This window comes from Piliocolobus tephrosceles, chromosome 7 (genome assembly GCF_002776525.5).
Source record: "Piliocolobus tephrosceles isolate RC106 chromosome 7, ASM277652v3, whole genome shotgun sequence".
In the NCBI taxonomy this organism is placed as follows: domain Eukaryota; kingdom Metazoa; phylum Chordata; class Mammalia; order Primates; family Cercopithecidae; genus Piliocolobus; species Piliocolobus tephrosceles.
Window position 1 is genome coordinate 63,817,074 of NC_045440.1, and position 25,393 is coordinate 63,842,466.

The 25,393-nt window shown below is 38.8% G+C and overlaps 1 protein-coding gene across 1 annotated transcript in view; it reads left to right on the top strand.

The window, feature by feature from the left end:
• Positions 1 to 25,393, top strand: part of NKAIN3 (sodium/potassium transporting ATPase interacting 3) — a 739,166-nt gene that overhangs the window by 649,820 nt on the left and 63,953 nt on the right. Inside the window, exon 5 of the mRNA XM_023222386.3 lies at positions 4,157 to 4,217. Within this exon, the coding sequence (XP_023078154.1) occupies positions 4,157 to 4,217 (61 nt within the window). The remainder of the gene's footprint in view (positions 1 to 4,156; positions 4,218 to 25,393) is intronic.

The following is a 25,393-nucleotide window of genomic DNA, read 5'->3' on the forward strand; positions in this document are numbered from 1 at the left end:
AACACAAAGAAGGAAACAATAGACACTGGGGTCTACTTGAGGATGGAGGATGGGAGGAAGAAGAGGAGCAGAAAAGATAACTATTGGGTACTGGACTTAATACCTGTGTGATGAAATAATCTGTACAACAAACCCCCTGCCACGTGTTTGCCTGTGTAACAAACATGTAGCCCCAAACCTAAAATAAAAGTTAAATAAATTAATTAAATAACTATATTCTGCTGTTAGGATTTATATTTGTAGGTAGGATGAGAAAACATGGACTAGATGTAAAAACACCAAATTGATGATAATGGTTTCTTCCCAATATTAAAAGATGGCATTTGCTGACAAGAGTGGATTGCTTTGAACTGTGACTTGTCAAATTTTCCTCTCATCATTTTTTAAAATTAGGATGTCATAATCATACTTCATACATTAAAACTTAAGTAATTTTCTTTTTTTAAGTTTTTTGAGTGGTTACTTTAATCTTTTTGTTTTGTTTTGTTTTGCTATTACACTTTAAGTTCTAGGATACACGTGAAGAACATGCAGGCTTGTTACATAGGTATGCATGTGCCATGGTGGCTTGCTGCGCCCATCAATCTGTCATTTAGGTTTTAAGCCCTGCATGCATTAGGTATTTGTCCTGATGCTCTCCCTCTCCTTGCCCCCCACAGGCCCTGGTGTGTGATATTCCCCTGCATGTGTCCATGTGTTCCCATTCTTCAACTCCCACTAATGAGTGAGAACATGAGGTGTTTGGTTTTCTGTTCCTGTGTAAGATTTAAGTAATTTTCTCAGTGTCATTTCTCCATCTCCACTGTGGCCTAAATTGTGCAGAACCTGCTGCGAGTCTAAATATGAGTTCACATGTGATAGGCAGATGTGATAGATAGAATAACAGTTCCCTAAAGATTTCCACATCCTCATCTCTGGAACCTGTGAATAAATCACTGCACATGGCAAAGGAGAATGAATAAAGGTTGCAGATAAAATTGATTGATAATCGTGTGACCTTAACACAGAGGGATTGTCCTAAGTTGTCCAGGTGTGTCCAACATCCTTAACAGCAAGATAGGAAGGCGGGGAAGGAAGGACCAGAGAGATGGCAGCCTGAGACAGAATCAGCAGCTAAGGAATGCAGGCATCCTCTTGTGGCTGAAAAAGGCAAGGAAACAGTTTGCCAGATCTTCTAGGAGTACAGCCCTGCTGACACCTTGATATTAGCCTCATAAGGCCCATTTCAGACAACTGACCTTCATAACTGTAAGATTTGTGTTGTTTCAAGCCACTAAGTTTGCAGCAATCTCTTACAGCAGCAACAGAAGACTCATGCAAGAGAGTTCTTGATTTACACGTATGCATGCTTCCAGGTATACACATATACACACATACCCCTAAGGGAGAACCCACCAAGAACTAGAAAGTTGTTTGCTGGCAAATGCCTTCTAACATACAGTTTAGTAATAAAATGTTCCCACATTATGAAACCATCACTATCACAGGCTAATATAAAGAAACAAAATTTGCAACAAATACAGCAAAGGCTCTCCCCCATAAGAGCTCATATAAATTAACGAAAACAAGATCAAGTTAATAAATGGCAAAGAACTTCTGAGGTCATTCACAAAAGAAAAAACATAAATGACTCATAAAATATGAAAATACGTTAGATGAAAGAGAACTATTGCAAAAATAAATAAATGAAGAGATGCCATTCTGTTTATTTTCTTGACATGTATTTTTAAGTGGAACTATCCTATGGTATGGAAAAGCAAGCATTTTCAGTCACTGCTGTGGTAGGATAGATGATACAAACTTTCTGAAAACCAATAATGTATAAAAAATGGTCATAAAAATATTCAATGGCACGTCTGCAATAATAATTTTACCTCTGGGAATCCGATCATCAAAAATTCAGGAAAAACATTAATATTTTTCATAATATTATTTATAACTTGAAAACAACTTTTGATAATAGAACATTACTTTAATACATAGCAGTATATTTAAATAATACAAATTTACGTAGTCATTAATAATTAAGCTTATGGAGAGTATTAACTTGGGTCATACGAGTATAAGTGATACATAGCAACTCCAAGAGAGAAAGATTGGAAAGAAATCTATTGTAAAGCTATTAGTGATAGGATTGGGGCCATTTCTTTCTTGTGTATGTAACTGGTTTACTGAATGGGTTGCTAGAATACAGTCAAAAGGCAATTTTGTTTGTTCTCTCACTGCCCCTTCAAGTACACATTACCGCTTTGTTCCATCTCACCCTTTGGATCATATTTCAAGCAGAATTTATAGCTCTTTTAGCTCCTCAGAGATATTAAATATCTAGTCCAGGTCACTGCAAATTCTCATCCACTTAAAAGCTCTCCCGCTCAGCTTGGGCCTGAGTTCAGCTTGCAGATTTGCAGAGGAGGGAACACAGCACTGCTTCCTCCTCTTCTCAATCCACTTCTCTCACTGTTCCTCTGCGTTGTTGTGGGGATGAAGTAGAAGGAGGAATGATGGGACAAAAGGAGGGAATAAGGTGTTAGCATGACGGGTTCCACTGTAATCTGGCAGGGATACTCTCTGGGTGTGACAGCTCCTACACGCTCATGCTTCTTCTCGTGGGGTGCTTTTAGGGGTTCTTCAGAATCCCACCACACCCCTCCTTTAAGATCCCTACCTGTTTCTCGGATGATCAGCCTCCCTGGTTTGCCACTTTGCACCCCTACTTGCCTTCTATAGCCAAAGTACCACCCTCCTTTTTCTGAGGTCACCTGCCCTTCCAGGAAGTCCTCTGGGATGGCTCCAACTCCAGAACAGCACAGGAAGATCTCTCCAGAGGCCGTATCCCCAGGCTAAGGACACACACACACATCCTACCCTGCCAATTCCACCCAGTCCTGTCTCCACACACTGCTACCAAAAGCCCCTCTAGACACAGCCTCTTGCCTTTTGACTCTTCCAAGTGTGGGTTGGTTGCCAAGCCCCCATGTTGCCCAAAGTGTAAGAAATGTTAAGCTCCCCCAGTGCTTTCTGAAGCACCCCCTCACTTGGTTTGAGGTGAGAGGAGGTGCCCGCTGGGTAGGAGGAGCCATCAGCACCCTGGCAGATTTCTCTGTAAGTCCTTCTCCTAAGACCTCACCCTAAACTTTTCCCTAACCTCTCATCCTCTCAGGGCTTCTTGACCTTTGTCTAGACAGTCCAGAGATGGATTACAAGCTCAGGGTCCTAATTCACGTGGGCAGTCAAAAGCCTCAGATATCTTGTTCTCTGCATTGGAAACTTCAGCCTTTGATACCAGGACTATCAGAAAAAGTTTCTTTTCCCAGTGTTATTTTATAATGGTGGTAAAGGGTGGAAACAACTGTTAACAAAGGCAAGAAGATAAACTACAGCAGCTATTAAGTATCTATTTTTCATACCTATTGAAGTGCTTATAGTAAGTATTTTTAGACTGGACTAGATTCATTGACAATTTTGTCCTCTAGGAATTGCAGTGTCTTTGGCTCCATGGAATAAAAATCATCCTCTTAGCATCATAAATGCAGAGGTTAAATTCTACACCTGCATTTATTCTCTGAACTACTAGTATCCAAAGTACAAATTATCTCTTCTATTTTGTTTTATCACTACTGAATCACCAGCAAGTTAATGTGTTTTCTTGTGGTATGATTAACAAAGCAATTTAGTATCTAAATATGATTTACATTCCCAGAACATTTTAAATAATTAAGTAGATGATTGGTATTTAATTTATAAGCAACATGTTTTGATTCCTTCTGTAGCTTTTAAACATTAAAATAGTTACAGTTAATGAGTGCTAGTACAAAATGCTCAATCATCAGAAAAAAATCAAAAGTTTAAAATGGATTTCTTAATAATCTTTGCTGATTATAAAATACAAGAACTGTAAGTCCCAAATCAAAATCTAAGTGAAATGCCTAGAAATTGGTTTTTTCCCCCATTTCTGTGTACTTTTTAGAAAGCTATTGTGGCTACATAGAAATGAAAAGGCTCTTTTAAAATCACAGCTATCATTTTGAAAGACTGTTTTCTACTGCAAATTCTTAAAAGTTGCTCATAAATTTTTATCTTTATTAGATTATATTGGCTCTTTAAGTGTGGAAACTTGGCATAGATTCTTAAGGTACACATGTTTTCCCTTTTGCAGTTGGTGGGTTTTGTGTATGCCTGTTATGTGATCAGTATTTCCATGGAAGAAGAAGACACATGTAAGTACTGTTTTCTCTCTTCCTGTGGGTTCCTTTTGAATGAGATACAGCTTCCAAAACTAATCATTACAGGGTTATGAACTCTTTTATATTTGGAGTCTAAAATGATTGAACTCAGCATACTAAAGTTACAGTCAAAAGTTGACAGACTGAATTGCACACAAATAAGGTGACGCTACATATTGAAACTCTCAATTTGTAAGAGCACGTGCAGAGACTCAGAAAGCCAAGGACTGCTGTCATATATCTTAGCAACTTTTCATCAGACATCTAACCATTATGCTGAGTAGACAATCAACGGTTGTTTTGTCTACTAACAATTTTAGGCATGTTGGTGGCAGAACTTTGAAGTCTGAGTAACAGTAGTGATATCAATACAATAATACATTACAGAAAGATCTACATGTATATAAACTACATAAAATGCAATGAAAAAAAACTAAAATTTACAACCTTCCAGGTGAGATGCAAAAAAAAAAAAAAAAAATTACGAGGTGCTAAAAAAAAGTTAACGGGATACTTAAAAGCTAAATCATGTATTAGCAGAACACCCAAAAGAAAAACATTTATTAATATTATGACCTGCAGTTATATGATAGAGCTTTAGCAGCATAGGTCAACAAATGGCCTTGATTGAGCACCTGCTGATGTATAAGACACTTCTTGGCACAACTCTGTTAAGGACTCATATTTTAATTTACTTTCAAAAAAAAATTTTTTTTTTGAAACAGAGTCTCGCTCTGTCGCTGAGGCTGGAGTGCAGGGGCGCAATCTCCGCTCACTGTAAGCTCCTCCTCCCGGGTTCACGCCATTCTCCTGCCTCAGTCTCCCAAGTAGCTGAGACTACAGGTGCCCGCCACCACGCCTGGCTAATTATTTTGTATTTTTAGTAGAGACGGGGTTTCCCCGTGTTAGCCAAGATGGTCTCGATCTCCTGACCTTGTGATCCGCCCACCTCGGCCTCCCAAAGTGCTGGGATTACAGGCGTAAGCCACTGTGCCCAGCCTACTTTCAAAATTTTAATTTACTTTCAAAATTTTAATTTACTTTCAAAAAATAAATTATTTTAGATAAAGAAATCACACCTAACCAAACCAGAGATTACATTGCAATCATTGTTTGAATTTGTAACAAAATGAAGCAAAGTAGCTAGCCATTATACCTTCCTTCCAGAACACAACCTCAAAAGGGTCTGATGAATGCTTCCCATCAAATAGATGGGTGGTGCATGATATATGAGTTGTAATCCAGAATCTAATGGGGTCTTGTCTCAATTTATTTGACCAAACCTCAGACCCTAAGATTAAGAGTATCAGGCAGTGAAAACACGCAGACAAATTGCATCATGTAGTTAATGCTTACTCAATTTATTTTTTTTAATGCTAGATAAGACAAAAAGTTTCTGTCACTTGAAAAGTGCAGTTCTAATGACAACACTTTTCATTTTGAGGTTAACTTCAAAATCTCTATTTTTAGTTTTATTAGTAGTTCTACAACCTGATGCAGTTAATACACAGAAGGTTAGTAGCATGCTTCTAACCCACAGCTACCACAGGCTGCATAGCCAAAAACAGTTGATTGAGCATGAGCAATATTAACTGGAATTTCAACCTGAAAGTTATTGGAATTTGAACTGAATAAGTCAAAAAATTAATAAATTGATAAATCCCAGCTGAATCTCTTATAAAGTAGATACCTACTTTTGAGTAGTTATAAGACAACAACAACAACCAAAACAAACTGTTCTCTTTCTTTTCCTCCTCACTGAACTGTTCGAAGACTCTCAAAAGACACCAGTGCTCAGTTGTACCTAACAGTGGGAGAAAAGGCAGATTAATCAATAGTCTTATCATCTAGTGCAATAAATATACAAAAGTCTTTCCCTTGAGACTTGTGGTTTGAGCAAAGCTGGGAAATGCAAAATGGCATGCAAAATAAAAGACTCATATAAATGGATACTTTTGTTAACCTTCTATTAGCCTTCTTTTCAGTGTATATAAATTGTATTGTTCACTGACAGATATTGTTGTTCCATTGACTTTGACATCTTTAATTAGCTTAAGTTTCTCTATAGAAATCTCTGAATCAGCTATTTCAATGCCCTTCAAACTGGGATTGAAGCAGCTGCTAGGAGACTATTCTATTAGTAGTTTAATTCTAGTGTTTGTTATGAGGGCCATACATTACATTACTGAATTACTGACAACTTGTGTTGTCGTCAATTTAAATTGACTCACAGTCAAAACGAAAATTGGGTGCTCAAAGCAAAGTATATATGCCCAAGACTAACTTAACATGATAATCTGCTGGAAGAGAGATGACAATGGAAAACAGTCACAAACATTTGAGTCTGATAGTTCTCAACTGAGGGTAATTTTATGTTTTTTATTGAAAGAGGTAGGAAATAAAAGTGCAGATGTAATTACATTGTCCCAGGGTCTTCAGAAGGCAGATGTGAGCAAAATGTAACATCTGAAACCAATTGCAATGATCTCATGCACTAGTACTATTTGTGCCAACACTTAGCTTTTAGGTGCAATAATGAACTGCCCCTTGGATATGACATTACCAACCCTCCGTCAGGAAGACATGTCTTTTGAATTATTTTTCCAAAACTTACACATAAAATAAGTAAACAATACTGGTATCTTTCCAATTTGTCTAAGTACACTTCTAGAAAGCTTATTCTAAAAGAGAACTGCAAATATAATACAATGTCAGTTTTTTGGCAGGCAATACATCATTCATAATTTTGATTCTATTCTAACTAATGAAAATTTCTGCATTATTCAAAATGCAAAGTTAAGCCTTGTTCTTGGACTGAAAGCTGCCAGCCAGCCTTAAAAATTAATAACAGCTACCACTTCCCTCCTCTGCACTGTTAAAGTGGATATATGGGACTAACATTTCAGACAGATATTTCTGAAGGGTAATAAATACTTGAGGAAACATTTATTTCTAGCCACCGGTCTTCTTGGTTACCTCTCAGCCTCTTTTATTAACTATTTCTTATAAAGATTATGATTGCAGGTCAAAGACAATGAAATAAAAAGCTCACAAAAGGCAGAGTGCTAGGTGAGGTCAGCGCTTTTCATCATTCATTCTAATGAAAAAGCCTAGTTATATCTCTTCCTTCCATTTTTCATTTCTTTTAAATATATATAAATATATATCAATCTCCATGAACACTTCCATGGGACTAGAATCTCTGGAATCAAAATGATAAAAATCTGTCAACACCTTGTTTGGGAATCATTTGCTGAAAATGAACTTGTGGATTTGTTATTACCTTGTTAGACTTTCTAGAAATAATGTTTTTAATTCAGAGAAGTGTGAAGATAAGGCGAAAGATGCTGAAAAATAGCATTTTACTTGCATAAGTACTGCCAGGCTTTCTCAGAGTTTCTGTTGCTTGCCCTACTCCTTGTGACGTTAGGCTGCAAATTGCAACTGGCACATTTATTTGGGCTCACAAAGGCTAGTCTGGGTTGTATATGTTGAATGATGAGAAAGAAAAGTATACTGAAAACCCTAACAGTTTTTGAAAGGAAATGGACCCCTCAGATGTGGGTTCAATATTTTACATTACAAAGCTCTAAATAGTTCTTTATATAAACATTTGACCCTCGCTATTATACTTTTGAGGAACTTTTTATTGGAAGGAAGCATAACTGTCAGAAAAACATTTCATTGCTCTACTGTCCTTGAAGCTTCCTGCTGGCTAATGTTCATGTATTTACCTGTCTGCCCATGAACTCCTTCTAAGAAAATGAGGTGATATTTCCATAGCAATAGTGTGAGCTGAAAATTTTTAAAAATCCTGTCTCTGCCTAAGAATTTATGGAAGAAGCGAATGGTAGGGGGAAAAAAAAAAAGACTAGTTTGAATGTTAATTTATGAATTTCCTTTCCCCAACTTATAATGTATGGAAGCCTCAGAGAAGTAAAGTGACCACAAGGCCAGACACCAGGGGAGGGAATAAGCAGAGACCCGGAAGATCTTCAGAGTAGAAAACCAGTCCAGTGTTTTGCACCCCTAGCAATGTATGTATATTTGAAGGTGAGAGGAGAGGAGAATGTTGTGAGTCAAAGACGGAGAAATGTGCAAGACTAGGTAAGGATGGTCCTGAAGTCACAGTGAACATTTCAAAGGAGTTACCATGTTTGCCTAACAAGCCTTTAAGAGTCTACTGATTCTCAGAGTGCGTAATTTTCTTTTTTGGTAACTATCTAGTTGGTTGCATGTAACTGTCCTAAAGGCTGATTCTTTCTCCATCAGCCTCACTAAACCTCAGATTTAGATCCTGAAACATTTTCCTAATGTGCTGAGATGGCTCTGCCAAATATCTACACAATGACTAGCTAATCCTCCCACTAGCACAGATCTGTGAGGTAGAATATTTGTTTTGCTCCCCATTGTAACCCTATAACTCAGAAAAATGCCTTGCATGTAGAATTCAGTAAAGAAGTATTTGTTGGCTGGGTGTGGTGGCTCAATCCTATAATCCCAGCACTTTGCAAGGTCAAAGCGGGCAAATCACTTGAGCTCAGGAATTCAAGAGCAGCCTGGGCAACATGGTGAGACCTCATCTCTATCAAAAATACAAAAACATAGGTAGTGTGGTGGTATGCACCTGTGGTCCCAGCTACTCAGGAGGCCAAGATAGGAGGATCACTTGAGCTTGGGGTTGGAGGTGGGGTTGGTGGGATGGAGGTTCCAGGTTTCTGTGAGCTGAGATCCTGCCACTACACTCCAGCCTGGGTGACAGAGACGCTGTCTCAAAAACAATGAGGAAAAGAAATATTTGTTGAGTTTACAGTGTTAAATAAATTTTCTGGGCCCAATAACTCAGTTTTACAAAGTCATTTTTAAAACCCCAATGTTCTCAAATTTCATGAAATTATACTGCTTTATGTTTCAGACTTAGTGAGATTTCCAATGCACTTGCAAATGTTTATATGAGGCAAGTGGAGGTCCTGCATTTTTAATACAATTAGATATATTTTTAGTAATTTTGAAAGTCAAGGTATAGGGAGATGAAATAAACCTCCACTGTACTACATCAGAACAAGAGCTTGATTTTGTTCTGGACAAGAACACTCCTGAGAAAACAGGGACTTACTTGAAAGGGATGCACTCACAGGGTAAGGCAGGCATTTAGGAGTCAACTCATCTGCAACATGTGGTGAAGGGGACGGAGTTATTGTCAAAGAGTGGGGACCAGCAGAGTTGTAACCTCAGCCACCCCACACAAGGGAAGTCCAGAACAGGATCCCAGCTACAGTGCCCTGGTTGAGTGATAAGATTCTAACACTTAAATAGGTTACTGAGACAGACTCTCTCTCAAGAATATCATAAGCGTTCAAATGCCCAAACCCACAAACCAACTGGAGACTCCCCACACGGGAAAGATAGAGAAGCCCCTTTACCAGAACCAGATCCAAGATTAGCACTAAACTCACAGTGAAGTAGAGCCTAGATGATTGCCTATCTCCTTAAGCCAGGACTCCTGATTATAATTCAGCCTGACTAGGAATCATCTACAGCGATATATCCTACTCTCCTCCCTTACCCACCTCCAGTCACATGTGTTTTGCTGAATCCACCAAGCGCTTTCACACCCAGCCCTTTGAGAGAGGCCTCCTCCCTCTGTTGACCACTAACTTATATACACCCTTCGGATTTCAGCTTAGCTGTCTCTTCCGAAGTTTAATCAGTTTCCTCCCACCCTCTCCAGGTTAGTTTAAGATACTGATGATATACTGTGAGATGTTTTCATTGCACACTGTGCTTTTTCCTTGGCAACATTTAACACAACTGTAATTTTTTAAAGTCATGTTTTTCACCAGGGCTGACCCCATTTCCTAACATAATGGGAACCCTGCACAATTTTCAATGAAAGAATATTAAATGAATGAGTCAATGTATGAACAAATGGACTCAGTAAGATGATTAGGATTTCCATTGGCAGAGATCAGGGAGAAGTTTCTTCCTTTTTTATTCTCTCTCTCCATTTATATAAATGACAGCTCTTCACATCAGCTGAAAAGCTTGGGCATATTCCTTGTATCCCTGACTCTTCCCTGCTTGTCCCAACCTAGTCAATCATCAAATGAAACATCTTCACCTCCTGTCTTAGTTCTTCTGGGCTGCTATGTCAGAATACCATAGACTGGGTAGCTTATAAATAACAGGAAGTTATTTCACAGAGCTCTGTTGTGAAAAGTTTGAGATCAAGGTACCAGCAGACTTGGTGTCTGCTGAGGGCCCACTTCTCTGTTCATCAATGACTCTCTTCTTCCTGTGTTCTCACATGGGCAAGCGGGCAAAGCAGCTTTCTGAGGTCTCTTTTACAAGGGCACTAACCCATTCATGAGTGACCTAATCACTTCCCAAAGGCCTCACCTACTGACACCATCACGTTGGGGATTAGGTTTCAACATATGAATTGGTGGGGGAAGAGGGAAATAAACATTCAGACCATAGCATCTCCCTTCAAATAACTAAAAACTCCTACATATTCTTTAATATTCTTCTCACAAACACCCTCTTCCTCTTCTCCATGCCTCAGTAGACCCTGAGTGTGTCTCTGAACCTGCGCTCAACTTGCTTTTTAATTAATTGCCTCCCCCACTCATAAAAGGTAGAGATCATGTCTTACCTACCCTAGGATCTCAGAACCTGCTTCAGTGTATGGAACATCATAGGAAATTAGTGAATATTTGTTGTACAAAATACATAGTGTAGAAAATGCTTGTCTTTACATTATCTCTCATATCTCTTTCCTCACTCACTAAGAAAATTTAAACTTCCCATTCCCTGTACCACAGAAAAAAAAAAAAAAAAAACATTAATTCATAATAAGGTATTTGTGCACTTATATCTTTAACAATTTTCCAGAGCAAAAGCATGGCCCTATATTATGCACTTACATTATCTGGAAATTTTCTGGAGAGAAGGTGTAGCCTGTTTTGCCAAAAACTTGAGACCAGCAAGCAGACAACTCCTGCACCCCAGAAGGGGTTCTAATTTTCTACGTTTCTACTTGAAACCAGATGTTAGAAATGATTTCGGTAATGGTGGTCCTAACTACCAATATCTAGCTGTGTAACCACTGCTGAATCACATCACCTCTTTGAGGATCCGCAAGTCACCTACAGCCCTGACACTGCAGTTCTATAGATGATGCTTTTGGGTGGGGGTGATTTCAAGGTGTGATCAGGCACATCACATTTCCTTCTTCACTGATTTACAAAAGGTCAACATCAGGAGTGGTTTTAAAACACCCTGACCTCTGTGCTCCAGAGTTACAGTAACAAGGTCTGATGTATCAGCCTCATCCCTGAAACAGGCCCTCTACACAAATGCCTGCCTGCTCAGAAGGCGGAATCATACCTCCCTACTCCCTGCTTTAGACAGATCGGAGCTCTCCAGTTCTCACCATTACCAACAGTGCCATGCTGTGCAGCATCCTTTTACTTGAAAAGGAATAATGAAGAATCTGCCATCCAGATGGTGCGGAGTGGAAAATGAGGGATTTGGGATGCAGATGTGATAATGAGGGAGCAGAGTACCAAATTTAAAAATCACATCCTCACAACACCCTGGATGCATGGCAAGGAAAAAAAAAATGGATTGTAAGGATTTTATGAGGATCTTGTGCAATAGTTTTATCCTGGTTATTAGTGGTAAAATTTAGGAGCCCAGCAGAAGAGCAGTTGACAGCATCGTGCCAGGGCCTCTGTGTTTCCAGTTTAGATCTAAATTCAGTATTCTAATCCCAACAACCCCCCTTCTCAATGGTCTCACTAAGCTGGCTCTGCCAGCCCCACTGTGGGTTTACTGATCCTCTACTTCTGCACGTCTGTCCCTAAGCTGCTTAGTGATGCAGAAAGGAGCACACGTCCTGATGCAACCTCACAACCTCACATGTGAGCCACCCAACCCACCACGGGGCCTTCCCACTCATTCTTCATCAGTGCTTTCTCCAAGTCCCCTAAAAGTGAATTATTTGAGATGCCAGTGCCACAGAGCACCCTAGCCTCATTTTAGAGAACTTAGAGTTTCTATCCTCATTTTGGGGATAAAGAATTGAGGCCCAAAGAGGCAATGTGACCACCGGCGGCTTTCTCCTCCTCTGCCCTACACCCTTAGCATTAAGACTCCATCACTGAGACTCTGTCACACAAAAAATAAAAGCAGTGAGAATGATTTCCTCAAGTTCCCAGGCTCTCTCTCTGTCAGATCTGTCTGTATCCATCTATTATCATCATCTTCCTGACAGATAAAGCAGACTTCATTCTGTCCCGTGGCTTTTGTGGCTGCTATGTCCATCCCATCCACCTGTTTAAGCACCTTGCTCTCTTAATTAGGTTTTCTCTCTGTCCCCTCCCCCAACTTTACTCCCTCTGCCCAGCTTCTTCCTCCACTAGGTCTTTTCCCTTCAGCTTAAAAACAAAGTCACATAAACCAGAAAAAGGAAATAGAAATCACCCTTGACTCCACCTGGCATGAATTGCATTTTCCGGTCTGTCATACTCCTCCTTCCCTCCACATCCCAACTTCTCTGCAAAATGGCCGAGACTGACAGCGCTCCTTTCCTCACCCTACTCCCACTCACTCTCACGCCTCCTGAGTTATCACTGAACATGCTGTCTCAGAGGCCAGAGGGACTTCCTAATTGTCAAGTTCTCTTGGATCTTATCAAGATTGATTGACAGCTTTGGCTGCTGTTGACTTCTCCTTCCTTGAACACTTTCTCCCCTGGATTTCCAGAAAATCCCATCTCTTGAACAGCACATATTTTGCCAATTAAAAATTATTTTTTACTATCTAGTGTTCAATAGTAGAGTGACTATAATTTACAATATCTATTGCACTTTGCAAAATAGCTAGATGAGAATACTTTGAATGTTTCCATCATAAGGCAAATAAAAATATTTAAGTGATGGATATCCCAAGTACACTGATTTGATCTTTGCAAATTATATGAATGTATTAAATTATCACATGTGCCCCAAAACTATGTACATCAATTATGCCTCTATTTTTAAAGGTACTTTTAATATTCATAAGCAGATTAAGCAGATTTCTGATGCAGACACAGGTAACAAATTCTGAAGAACTTGTTCAAGCTGCTTTTGAAGTGATGAGCTGTCATTATGTCCTTAAAATATTAACTAATCATTCCTACTATAGAGCTTATGTTAACGTTCACACTGTTATACTAAAGCATCTTAAGTAAGGTCAGTCAATAAAACAGAAATGTTTTAAAGTAAGGCCAGACAATAAAAGAGATGTTTATCCTTTTAAATAACAAAATGGCATATAGTATTTTTAAGAGCTATAGTCTTGGACCAACTATTTAAGATTTAATGGAGATCTGATTTTACAATTCCTTAAAAAGAAGTATCATACAAGTAACCAGCAATAAAGGGCATATATGGAACACTCATCTTCATGTTCTCTACACTATGTACTTTACTAAGAAAAAAATAATAATTTAGTGTTCTTACTGGGAAAAATATTTGCAACTGGCACCTAAATGAGATATTAGGGACTACTCATATGACTTGAAAGCAAGTATGAAAAAAAATAGGGAACATTTGATAAAAGCATTTACCTTTCCTTCTAAATTGTGTAAGACACAAAGTAAGTTAATTATAAATTATATCTAAGTTATGATAAACTAGTGTTTCCATTTTATCCACATTTTTCCTCATAGAAGGGAACAGTTCTTTCTCTTTCCATCTATCCCAACATCCAGGCAGTTAGGTGCTCCATGAGATTGTATTCTAGACGAGGGCCCCTAAATGACTTCCACATGTGATTCTTCATGCTCCTATCCTCTCTTCCTCCTGGACATAGACCAGCACTGAAGCTTTGGAAGCCGCACGTTTCAAATGCCGGAGCCACATTATCAAACGGGCCTGGGTCGTTGAGTGTTGCTTAGAGAAAAGTTGACCATATTAACTTGAGAAGCAGGTGATAAGTGCCTTTGGGGCATAAGACACTGAGGAGCACCTGAGAGAGTCTGTCAGAGAAAGGCTCCCTCCCAGACAGGAAGACCCCGAGTAGAAAGAGGCAGGAGTTCCCCTGTCACTCAAGGGAGAGTCTGGAGTCCAGCCTATCAGGCATTTAGCAAACAGGAGTGCCTCCAGCATGCCTGGGAAGCTCTCTTTGAGAAGAGGACATGTAGGCTGAGACCTGAGGATGAAAAAGAGCTAGGAGGCAAAGGCCAGGAGAGCATTCCTGGAAGAAGGAGCAGTAAGCATGTAGGGAATCACTTACTGGAAAGGTTTCCAGTCAAAACAAAGGGCTTGACTTCAGAAGCAGCTTCATACCAAATGGTCGAAGAAATGATCTGGGCTTCCCTGACCTGCTGACTCTCAAAAGGGTAGTGAATTAAAGGGCAGATTGTCCCAGAGACTTCATTGTAAATCCCGTATTGAGCAGGAGGTCTCTGTGAAAAGGATAAAAAGCATACTGCGTTTTCGCATATTGTGAGAAAAAAATCACAGGTTGGGCTTAAGTTTTATTTTCTTTTCCTTTGCTCTGTATTTGCCTCGTTTTCTATTTACTCACCTACATGTTTATTTGGAAAAGTAAATTAAATCTGTTTCTTTTTTACTTAAGGAAAACAAACACTCGTAGTTACTAGCCCTAAAGTCAAAGCCAAGGCGTCATACTGTATTTTCCTCATAACTGAGACAAGACAGTTTCAGGGAAACAGGTGAAGACCAAAGTTTCTCTAGGACTTTGTACGTTTTCATGAGGGAGGCTTTTCTGCCCAGAAAATTCTATTAACATCTACTCAGCGTTTTAACCCATTATGCATTTTTTTCAAAGTAACAAATTTTTTAAAAACTGTGTTTTTGTGTTTTTTTAAGCTCTAAATCAAGCTTGTCCAACCCGCTGCCCACGGGACACATGCAGCCCAGGGTGCCTTTAAATGCAGCCCAATACAAATTTGCATACTTTCTTAAAACTTTATGAGATTGTTTTGAGATTTTTCTTTCAACTCATCAGCTATCATTAGTGTTAGCATATTTTATGTGTGGCCCAAGACAATTCTTCTTCCAATGTGGCCCAGAGAAGCCAAAAACTTGGACACCCCTGCTCTAGATGCTACATAGAACTTTAAGTATTCTGCTTATAAATCTTGTAAGTGTTAATAATCACTATAGGGGAGAGTTTCTTTTCATTGTGGTAAAATGCATAACATAATATTAACCATTTTAATATTTTTAAGTGTACAAGTCAGTGGCATTAGGTACATTCACAATGTTGTGCAACCATCAACACTATCATTTCCAGAACTTTTTCATCATCCTAAACAGAATCTCTGTACCCATCCAACAACTTGTCATCCTCTCCTCCCTCCAGCCTCAAGTAACCTCTATTCTACTTTTTTTTTTTTGAGACAAAGTTTCTCTCTCTTATCCCCCAGGCTGGAGTGCAATGGCACAATCTTGGTTCACTGAAACCTCCGCCTCTCCGGTTCAAACGATTCTCCTGCCTCAGCCTCCCACGTAGCTGGGATTACAGGCACCTGCCACCACGCCTGGCTTATTTTTGTATTTTTAGTAGAGATGGGGTTTCACCATGTTGGCCAGGCTTGTGTCGAACTCCTGACCTCAGGTGATCAACCTGCCTTGACCTCCCAAAGTGCTGGGATTACAGGCGTGAGTCACCGCGCCCTGCCCTCTATTCTACTGTTTATCTCTGTGAATTTGTCTATTCTAATTACCTCATGTAAATGGAATTACACAATACTTGTTCTTTTGTGTATGGTTTATTTAACGTCCCATAAGGTTTTCAAGTTTCAACTATATGGTAGCATGTATCAGAATTTCATCCTTTTTTTTTTTGAAACGGAGTCTTGCTCTATCACCCAGGCTGGAGTGCAGTGGCACAATCTCTGCTCACTGCAAGCTCTGCCTCCCGGGTTCACACCATTCTCCTGCCTCAGCCTCCCAAGTAGCTGGGACTACAGGCGGCTGCCACCACACCTGGCTAATTTGTTTTTGTATTTTTAGTAGAGACAGGGTTGCACCATGTTAGCCGGGATGATCTCCATCTCCTGACCTCGTGATCTGCCCACCTCAGCCTCCCAAAGTGCTGGAATTATAGGCATAAGCCAACACATTGAAACTTCAATTACCATTCAATCTATTTAAATTCAATCGTCTACATTCCTTTAAATAATCTGTTCCATTTATAACTTAAATTCCCTTAAATATCTAACATGAATTAATTGTAATTATCATTTTTGGAAGTCCTTCATGTATTAGTCCCAATAAACAAAACATTTGCTGGTTTTTAAGCCAATACAACAAATCTAATAAATCTAATAAAATAAGCTCATTCATAAATTAAATCTCAAGTTTTTTAACATTACCCAAATTTAATAAAATATTGTCATGTCTATCAACCTAAAATCACAAGTATAAAATCAATCACTCAATTAAAATTTTGAATTGGTTTCAGTGGGTGAATCTATCAAATCTAATGTAATCCATCTGATTATCTTAAGAGCTAAAAAGATTTTATATACCATGTAGACACAGATTATCCCAATGATTATAAAATCCTAACCTGTACTTTCTGAAATAGTGTTAACACTATATGAGATTAGCTTACTTTGTTTTCTCTATAGTTAATTTCACATGTTAGAAATACATTTCTCCAATAAATAAGCATCTCAGACAACTTAAGGTTTCTATATGTTCAGGAATTTTCACCTGGGAAGCAGGACCCAAATTCTAAGGAGATTCTATGGCTTACCACTAATGAATTTAAAGGGCTTTTCTTTAAAGGTTGTTGGAAAAGAAAATCTCATTCCATAAAATAATCTAGCAGCCCACAACTACAGGATTCAAAGGACATTAGATTTGAATACACAGAAGACTTTACTCCTACTAAAAGTCTCATTTTAGTTGTCTTAATACTTGTTAGCCCTTTAAAACATTTTAACATCTTTTCATATGGCTTGACAGACACTTTGTTGACATTCCATTTGCTTCTTTTAATCATATTGCCTGATGGAATCCTGTATTCCTTCCATGTTTCAGGTAGGCTGCTAACTCCTGTGCACACTGAAATGTTTGACTGGCTGTATTTCTCTCATATCTTTTCTTGTTCTGAGTTCACTAAACTGTTGATATTCAAAAGCATTTATAGTCCAGATGCAACATATTATTGTTTAATTTTAGACTTGTAAGTCCCTTAAATACTTAACCTGCAAACACGAAGTCACTGTAATGATTAATATCATTTTTGAGTCCTTCAAATATTGTCCTAATAAACAAAACAAGCATAAATAAACAAACTTAAATAGCTAATTTTTCACTTATTAATTGATTCACTCATTTAAAAAACAATTATTGAGAGACTTCTGTGAGTTAGGCCACAAGGATACAGCGACGAATAAAACTTGATCTGCCGGAAGATCTTACATTCTATTAAGGAAGTGAGGTAGGCAAACAATTACAGAAGAATGAAATGCAGATAGTGGTCTGTGTAAAGTGAATCAGATGCATAGAAAACATAAGCAGAGGCTAACTGTGTCTCAAGGCATCAAATGTGGCTGCTCAGAGCATATAGTATGGTCTCATGTGAAAAATAACACGTCATCAGGAAGAGAAAAAAGGAAAGACATTTTAGATACCAGGGAAAATAAGCTACAAAAGCTTAGAGATACCATAAAATATTAGGACTGTCTGTAGAAAATCTGGATCAATCAGGAAGTCATAAATTACTGGGTATGTTCAGTTCACGAAATGAATGGTGGATTGGTCCTTGAGGGACCTTGGATTCCATTTTACACTAGTGATTTTCAACCTATTTCATACTTGGCACTCATGGAGAATGCCTCTTTTTTAATTTTAATTTTTTAGAGACAGGGTCTCTCTCTCTGTCCCCCATGCTGGAGTACTGTGGCACAATCATAGCCCACTGCATCCTCGAACTTCTGAGCTCAAGTGATTCTCCCACCTCAGCTTCCCACTGGGATTACAGGGTCCTGGCTGGAGAATTCCAACATTTATACACATCCAGTGGCAAATAAACTAGCCATCTCCCAGCAAGAAATATCTGGCCTAGAAGGCTAGCTACCTCAAGCCTCACTCAATGAACACACACACACACACACACCCCTAGGGAATGAGGAAATTGATACCTTGTCACATCTGTACCCACTCAGGTCACACCACTTCAGATGCTCTGCTGGATGATGTGGAGCAGTGAATGGATTTAATCTTAGGAATGAAATGATCAAATTCAATTTTCTTTGAACAGTAATTCATAGAAAGGGAAAAAGGATTTATAAAAGAGATCTCAGTGATCAAATGGCATTTTCGATGGAGATTGTCCTAGGAAAGAAAGAAACAAAAGTATTAATAGGAGCTATAAAAAAAGAAAGTACTTCAGAAGGGAAATGTCCAAAATTGTGAAAGCAGACAGTAAAAAGGAATTATAAAGAGACTTCAATGCCGGCAAGCCTTTGTTACTTGATTTAAAGAGCAAAGTAAAACATTGGCTAGACTTCAATAAGAATGATAAAAATATATATATATTGAGGGAAAAAACTGGATAACTAAGAAAAAATGTATTACATAGGAAAAGAATTTGTCTAAAACTATTTAGGCAAAGTCTCAGGATTGTTTTAAGCCTCATACCTTTTTGACCATGACTTTTCCTCTCAGCCATTCTATTCTGCTTTGTTGACTCCAAAGAGTTTAGAAATTCATTATCCCATTATGTAAATATTATACACTATTAGAAAATTTTAAAATGGGAAAAAATTGTCAGCACTGAGTATGAGAAACATCTGATTCCAAAGATCTGTACTCATGGTGGGAACAAAAGCCAGAAGTACAGTCAAATAAAAATGTTGAATAGCTCCAAAAATAGAAAAGGTAGGTGTTTTCAAGAATTTTTTCCTATCTTGCTTTCTCCTGAATAAAAGTTTCCTCCAAATGAGCCCAGCAACACTGACACAAAGACCCCAGCCACCAGTGAATCTGAACAGATGGTAATTGAAAAATTACAAAAACTTTGAGAGGGCCTTCAGTAAGGCCAAAGCAGCCACTCCATCTAATTACTGAGCTCTTGACAAAGATTAAGGAAGGATTAAGGGCATATCTACTATAGAGAAAGAGAGCACAATTTGTATGTCTTTAAAAAGAGCTGAGTAACTCTTAAAATAAGAGAAAATGTACTGTTAAAGATACCGATAAAGTCTTGTGTGGTGACATGCACCTGTAATCCCAGCTGTTTGGGTGGCCAAGGTGGGAAGATCCCTTGAGGCCAGAAGCTTGAGACCAGCCTGGGCAACATAGTGAGACCTTCTCTCTAAAAAAAAAGGAAAGAAAGAAAAGTAGCAGGGTGTGCTGGTGCATGCTGCTTGGGAGGCTGAGGTGGGAAAATCTATTGAGCCCAGGAGACGGAGGCTGCAGTGAGCCCTGATGGTGCCACTGCACTCCAGCCTGGAAAACAAAGCAAGACTCTGTCTCTTAAAAGAAAAAAAATGCAGACTAAAGTAAGAAAAATAACTTACTTTTTCTAAATGTGAGAAAATCAACACAGAAAAGTGTGTATATGTTAGGAGAGGGCTGGAATGGTGAGAGGTGGTGTGTTATAGACATCTTTATTAATACGGTACAACTCTTGCAACAAAAAAGAATGACAGAAGCTGCAGCAGTAGTAACTGCACCCCTATAGGGACTCTACAGCCTGGTTCCCTGACTCAAGAATCAGAAACAAAACACTGTTCGGGGGATAGCGAGGACAGAATGTTGGAATTCTTACAAATCAACCTAAAGCAAGCACAGTACAGGGGTTCCTCACAGAATAACCGGAGTAAGCATATCAGTGAATCTAAAGGAATAACACTGAAAACAATTGGAAAAAGCCACTTTGGGCACCTTACTCAAAGGAGATATTATTTTTAAAGACTCTCTGGAATGACTTGAAATGATACGACAGGAGAGAGATCTTCTCTCATGGTTTGTGCTACTAGGGAAAAAACGAGGTAGAAAATGAAAGCAATGTCAGTCAAAAGCTAAAGGAAAGCTGAGCAGCATTGTCCTGAGCACCAGGCACTGCCCTGCCCATGAGCTATTCAGCAGCAGCCCTGAAGAGAGAGAAGGACGACACTTCCATATGACACTCAAATTCACGAATTCTGCCTCCATGGAGTTTTCTTTTCTTTCCTAAGAGATCTTTATGCAGACAAGCTTTCTTTCCAGAATAAAAAAGTCATAGAAGATAAAACCATTGGTCCTCAAAATGTGGCACACTAATCAATTTTTCCTTCCAAAGTTGCTGCTCGTTTTAAATATGAGGAAATCCAACCAAACACATGTTCGTGCAAGTTCCACAAGGACACAACACTGTTCGGGGGATAGCGAGGACAGAATGTTGGAATTCTTACAAATCATTATGTAATCCTACATTAGACAGAGCCTTTGAAATTTTGGAAATAACAGTTGATGGGAGTGTATCCTCAAAATAAGATAAATGTTTAAATAAGTCAGCAACAGCTTGCTGTTTACTGCATGCTTTCTGTGTGCCGGCACTCCATTGCCATTATCTTGGATAAGGTAATGACACCCTGTGAGGCAGCCATTGTCCTCATTTTACAGATGAGTAAACTACAATTTTCTTTTCCCAACTCACATAGCATGTAAGAACTGCAAATAATATTTAATCCAGATATTTTGGGTGCCAAAGTCCAAATGCATTCCAAAATGCAGTAGTACCTTTCTTTCCAGAATTTTGTTAACAATAAAGTTCTTCATAAATAGACTAAAAAAGATAGATTATATAGAGAGAGAAAGAGAGACATTAGTAACTCACTAGATTAAAACCAGAATATTCATATTTAAATATTGAGTGATAATATAAAGTACTGGCACAATATAGTGAAAATAATGGATTAGCTCACTAAAATTTAAGTGGATATGAGTAGGCACATGTAACAGAACACATTCAATAATCTTCTTTCAAATCAGTTGTCTCAGCACAGAATATTCAATATGTGAAGCTTATCATTAGAATAACAGAATTTCAGAATCCAGTTCAAATACTAAAAAAACTAACAACCAAAAAATTTAAAAACAAAAACTGTGTTTCATTTTAATAGCTGCAAAATTCTATATGGCTATCCAATGCAATTATTAAATAGAAGAACACACCATTGTTAAAGTCTGACTTGATACAATGTAAGAGAATATGACATGACAGATGTTGTGGGTATGATTTTAAAAAACAAAAGCGTAACCACCACTATTTTCCAAAGACCAGACTTAATGCTTCTTCTTCATGGTAGTGGCTTTCAGAACTCGGCCATCTCAGTCATTTCACAGCCACATCTAGTGCAAGCACAGGGACTGATTCTGAAGTCAGGGTTGATGTGGCAGTGTGGGATGTGAGGAGTAGGAGTAGACATCTACTTCCTTTCCCATCTTTCCTGTTGACATCCACTGAGCTGTGTAAGTGACCCACCCCTACTGTGGTCTCAGTTGTCAGGCATGTCCTGCTCTCAGCTGTCAGCACTCCACATGTGAATTGCAGTGGAGCCTGGGACTCTATACCAACTTCCTGAGCATCAGAACTGCTGTTTCACTTGTCTTCCATAATCTCACAGATGTCTATATAGCCAACCCTAACTCAGAACCATATACAGAAGGAAATTCCAGGACACATAATTCCAGCTTAGATAAATTAACACCATACAAAATTACTATAATTTTTAATAATAAAAATGAAAGCATTACTGTTCTGAAAGTATCCCATGGATTCTAAATGCTATAGTGATTTAACACTCATCGTTAACCATTTTAATGTCCCTAAACAAACTTTAACTAATAGTTGAAATTTTAAACCATTCCATCTTTCCATCTTATTTTTGGACATTTTCTACATTCCACTTCTCCCATAAAATTCTGTCCTAATGTCATTTGTTTATTCTGTTAAAAATTTTTTCTTAACTCGATATATATTTCTTCAGTAAAAAATTCTTGCAGACTGAAATTCCATTCTCAATGTTATCTTTTCACGAACAGAAGTTTTTAATTTGTATAGTTCAGTTATTAAGCTTAAAGTAAGAAATTCTGTGGTTAGTACTTTTTCATACTTTTTAGGACTTTGCCTAAACTATGTCCCATGAAGATATTCTTCTATATTATATCATATTATATTATATGTTAAGCATCTTACATTGTGATCTATTGATTTTTACATATCATGTGAGGTAGAAATCATCATTCTTTATTTCCTCCATATATGTATTCAGTTGACCAAAAAACCCTTCACATAGAAAACTATTCTTGACAACATTGCAAAGAAAATAGCAGATAGGAGACAGAACTAACTTGCAGCTCCCACTCAGATGAAGAGAACAGCATGTGGAGACTCACATCATGAACTTCTGTTCCAAGAACTACTGCAGGAAAATATCGGGAAAACTGAAAGAATTCACAGAGTCTTTGAAAGAAGTGGCTTGCCACTGCATACTCCGTGAAACAACTGAAAACTGTGAGTGCCCAAAGAGTGAGAGGGGGAACATCTGTTTCCAAGCATACATCCTCACTGGGGAACTTGAAAATTCAGGTCACGGGAGAAGAATTTAACCTCACCTAGAACTGAAACGAATTTAAAGAGCTGAGTGAAATATAAAAGCAGAAGCAGCATTGGGAAGAGCCCTGTAGGGACTCCTGGCCTCCAAGGAAGACCAGGGAAGCCATTTCTTACTTTATTTCACAAGGGACCTTGGGGAAAGCTGCCAGTGGAATTGGGGAAAAACTACAGGGAGAAAGAACCTTCCTGCTAAACTTTGTAATAATTTAAACATAATGTGAATTTTCCTGGACAGAACCTGCAGTGGTGGGGGAGCAAAAGAGAAGTACAGATACAACCACAGAAGCCTCAGCAGGCAGGGAGGGGTGAAGTCTGAAAGCCCTGCTTGCTTTCTCAGCAGGGAGGCTTGTAGCCTGGGGCAAGTTCTAAGCCCTGCTTACTGGTTGCCTGGAAATAAATTTGGTGCTATTGGCAGGGACACAGTGGGAGTGAGACTGGCCTTTCTGGCTGCCTGAGAACTGACTGAAACCTATCATTGCTGATTTTCTCCCACTACCCTGGCAACCTGTGTGACACAGCAGAGGCAGCCATAATTTCCCCAGGAACATAACTCCATTGGCCTGAGAACCACACCTCCATACCCCACAGCAGTCACAGCAAGCCCTGCCCAAAAAGAGTGTGAGTTCAGACACGCCCAACCCTGCCACCACCTAATGGTCTGTCTCTACCCGCCTGGTAGCCAAAGACAAAAGACATAATCTCTTGGGATCTCTAATGGCCCTGCCCTCAACCTGAGAAAGCTGAGTACTCCTCCAGGTGACCATAAGGGAAGTTTCTATCCTCCCTATACTACCACAGCTAATGCTGTCTTGAAAGCATCACCTCCTGGCTGGAGGCTAGCCAGCTCAAACCGTAAAAGAACAACTCATAAAAGAACAACACTGCCCCAAGAAAGGAGAAGACAACAGCTAATTTCACCACCTATAACATCCTGGCTAACCAGAGGTCCTGAGTCTTTCCATGTGACAACGTTACTGCCAGCACAACCGGCATTCAAGAAAAGCAGTGCACTAAACAAAACCATAACCAAGATCCCACACAGAGTCCACTTCACTGCCCCGCTGCCTCCACTGGAGCAGTTGCTAGTAATCATGGCTGAGCGACCTGAAGACAGTTCACATCATAGGACTCTTTGCAGACACACCCCAGTACCAGCCCAGAGCCCGGTAGCTCTGCTGGATGGCTAGACCCAAAGAGAAACAACAATCACTATAGTCAGGCTCTTAGGAAGCCCCATCCCTAGCGGTAGGGGGAGAGCACCAAATCAAGGCAAGCACCCCATGAAACTAAAGAATCTGAACAGCAGAACTTGAGCCCTAGATCTTCCCTCTGACATAGTCCACGCAAACAAGAAGGAACCAGAAAAACAATTCTGGTAATATGACAAAACAAGGTTCTTTACTAGCCCAAAAGATCTCACTAGCTCACCAGCAATGGATCCAAACCAACAAGAAATATCTGTATTGCCAGAAAAATAATTCAGAAAGTCGATTATTAGGCTATTCAAGGAGGCATCAGAGAAAGGTGAAGTACAACTTAAGGAAATTTTTTAAATGTTACTGGATATGGATGGAAAAATCTCCAGAGAAATAGAATGCATAAATTTTAAAACAATCACAATTTCTGGAAATGAAGGACACACTTAGAGAAACGCAAAATATACTGGAAAATCTTGGCAATAAAATCAAACTAGTACAAGAAAGAACTTCAGAGCTCAAAGACAAGGCTTTTGAATTAATCCAATCTAACAAAAACAAAGAAAAAATCAGAAAAAAATGAACCTCTAAGAAGTTTGGGATTATGTTAAACAACCAAACATAAAAATAATTGGTGTTCCTGGAGAAGAAGAGAAATCTAAAAGTTCAGAAAACGTATTTGAGGGAATCAGTGAGGAAAACTTTTCTGGCCTTACTACAGATCTAGACATCCAAATACAAAAAAACTCAAAGAACACCCAGGAAATTCATTGCAAAAAGATAATTGCCTAGGCACGTCAGGTTATCTAAAGTCAACACAAAGGAAAGAATCTTAAGAGCTGTGAGGCAAAAGCATAAGGTAACCTATAAAGGAAACCCTATCAGATTAAAAGCAGATTTCTCAGCAGAAACTATAAGCTAGAAGGAAGTGGGGTCCTATCTTTAGCCTCCTTAAACAAAACAATTATCAGCCAAGAATTTTGTATCCAACAAACCAAGATTCATAAATGAAAAAAGATATAATCTTTTCAGACAAAAAAATGCTGAGAGAATCTACCACTACCCAGCCAGCACTACAAGACCTGTTCAAAGGAGCTCTAAATCTTGAAACAAAACCTCAAAATACATCAAAATAGAACCTTCTGAAAGCATAAATCTAATAGGACCTATAAAACAATAACACAATAGAAAAAAAAGCAAGGTATTCAGGCAACAACTAGCATGACGAATAGAAAAGCACCTTATATCTCAATACTAATGTTGATTGTAAATGGCCTGAATGCTCCACTTAAAAAATACAGAATGGCAGAATGGGTAAGAATTCACCAACCAAGTCTC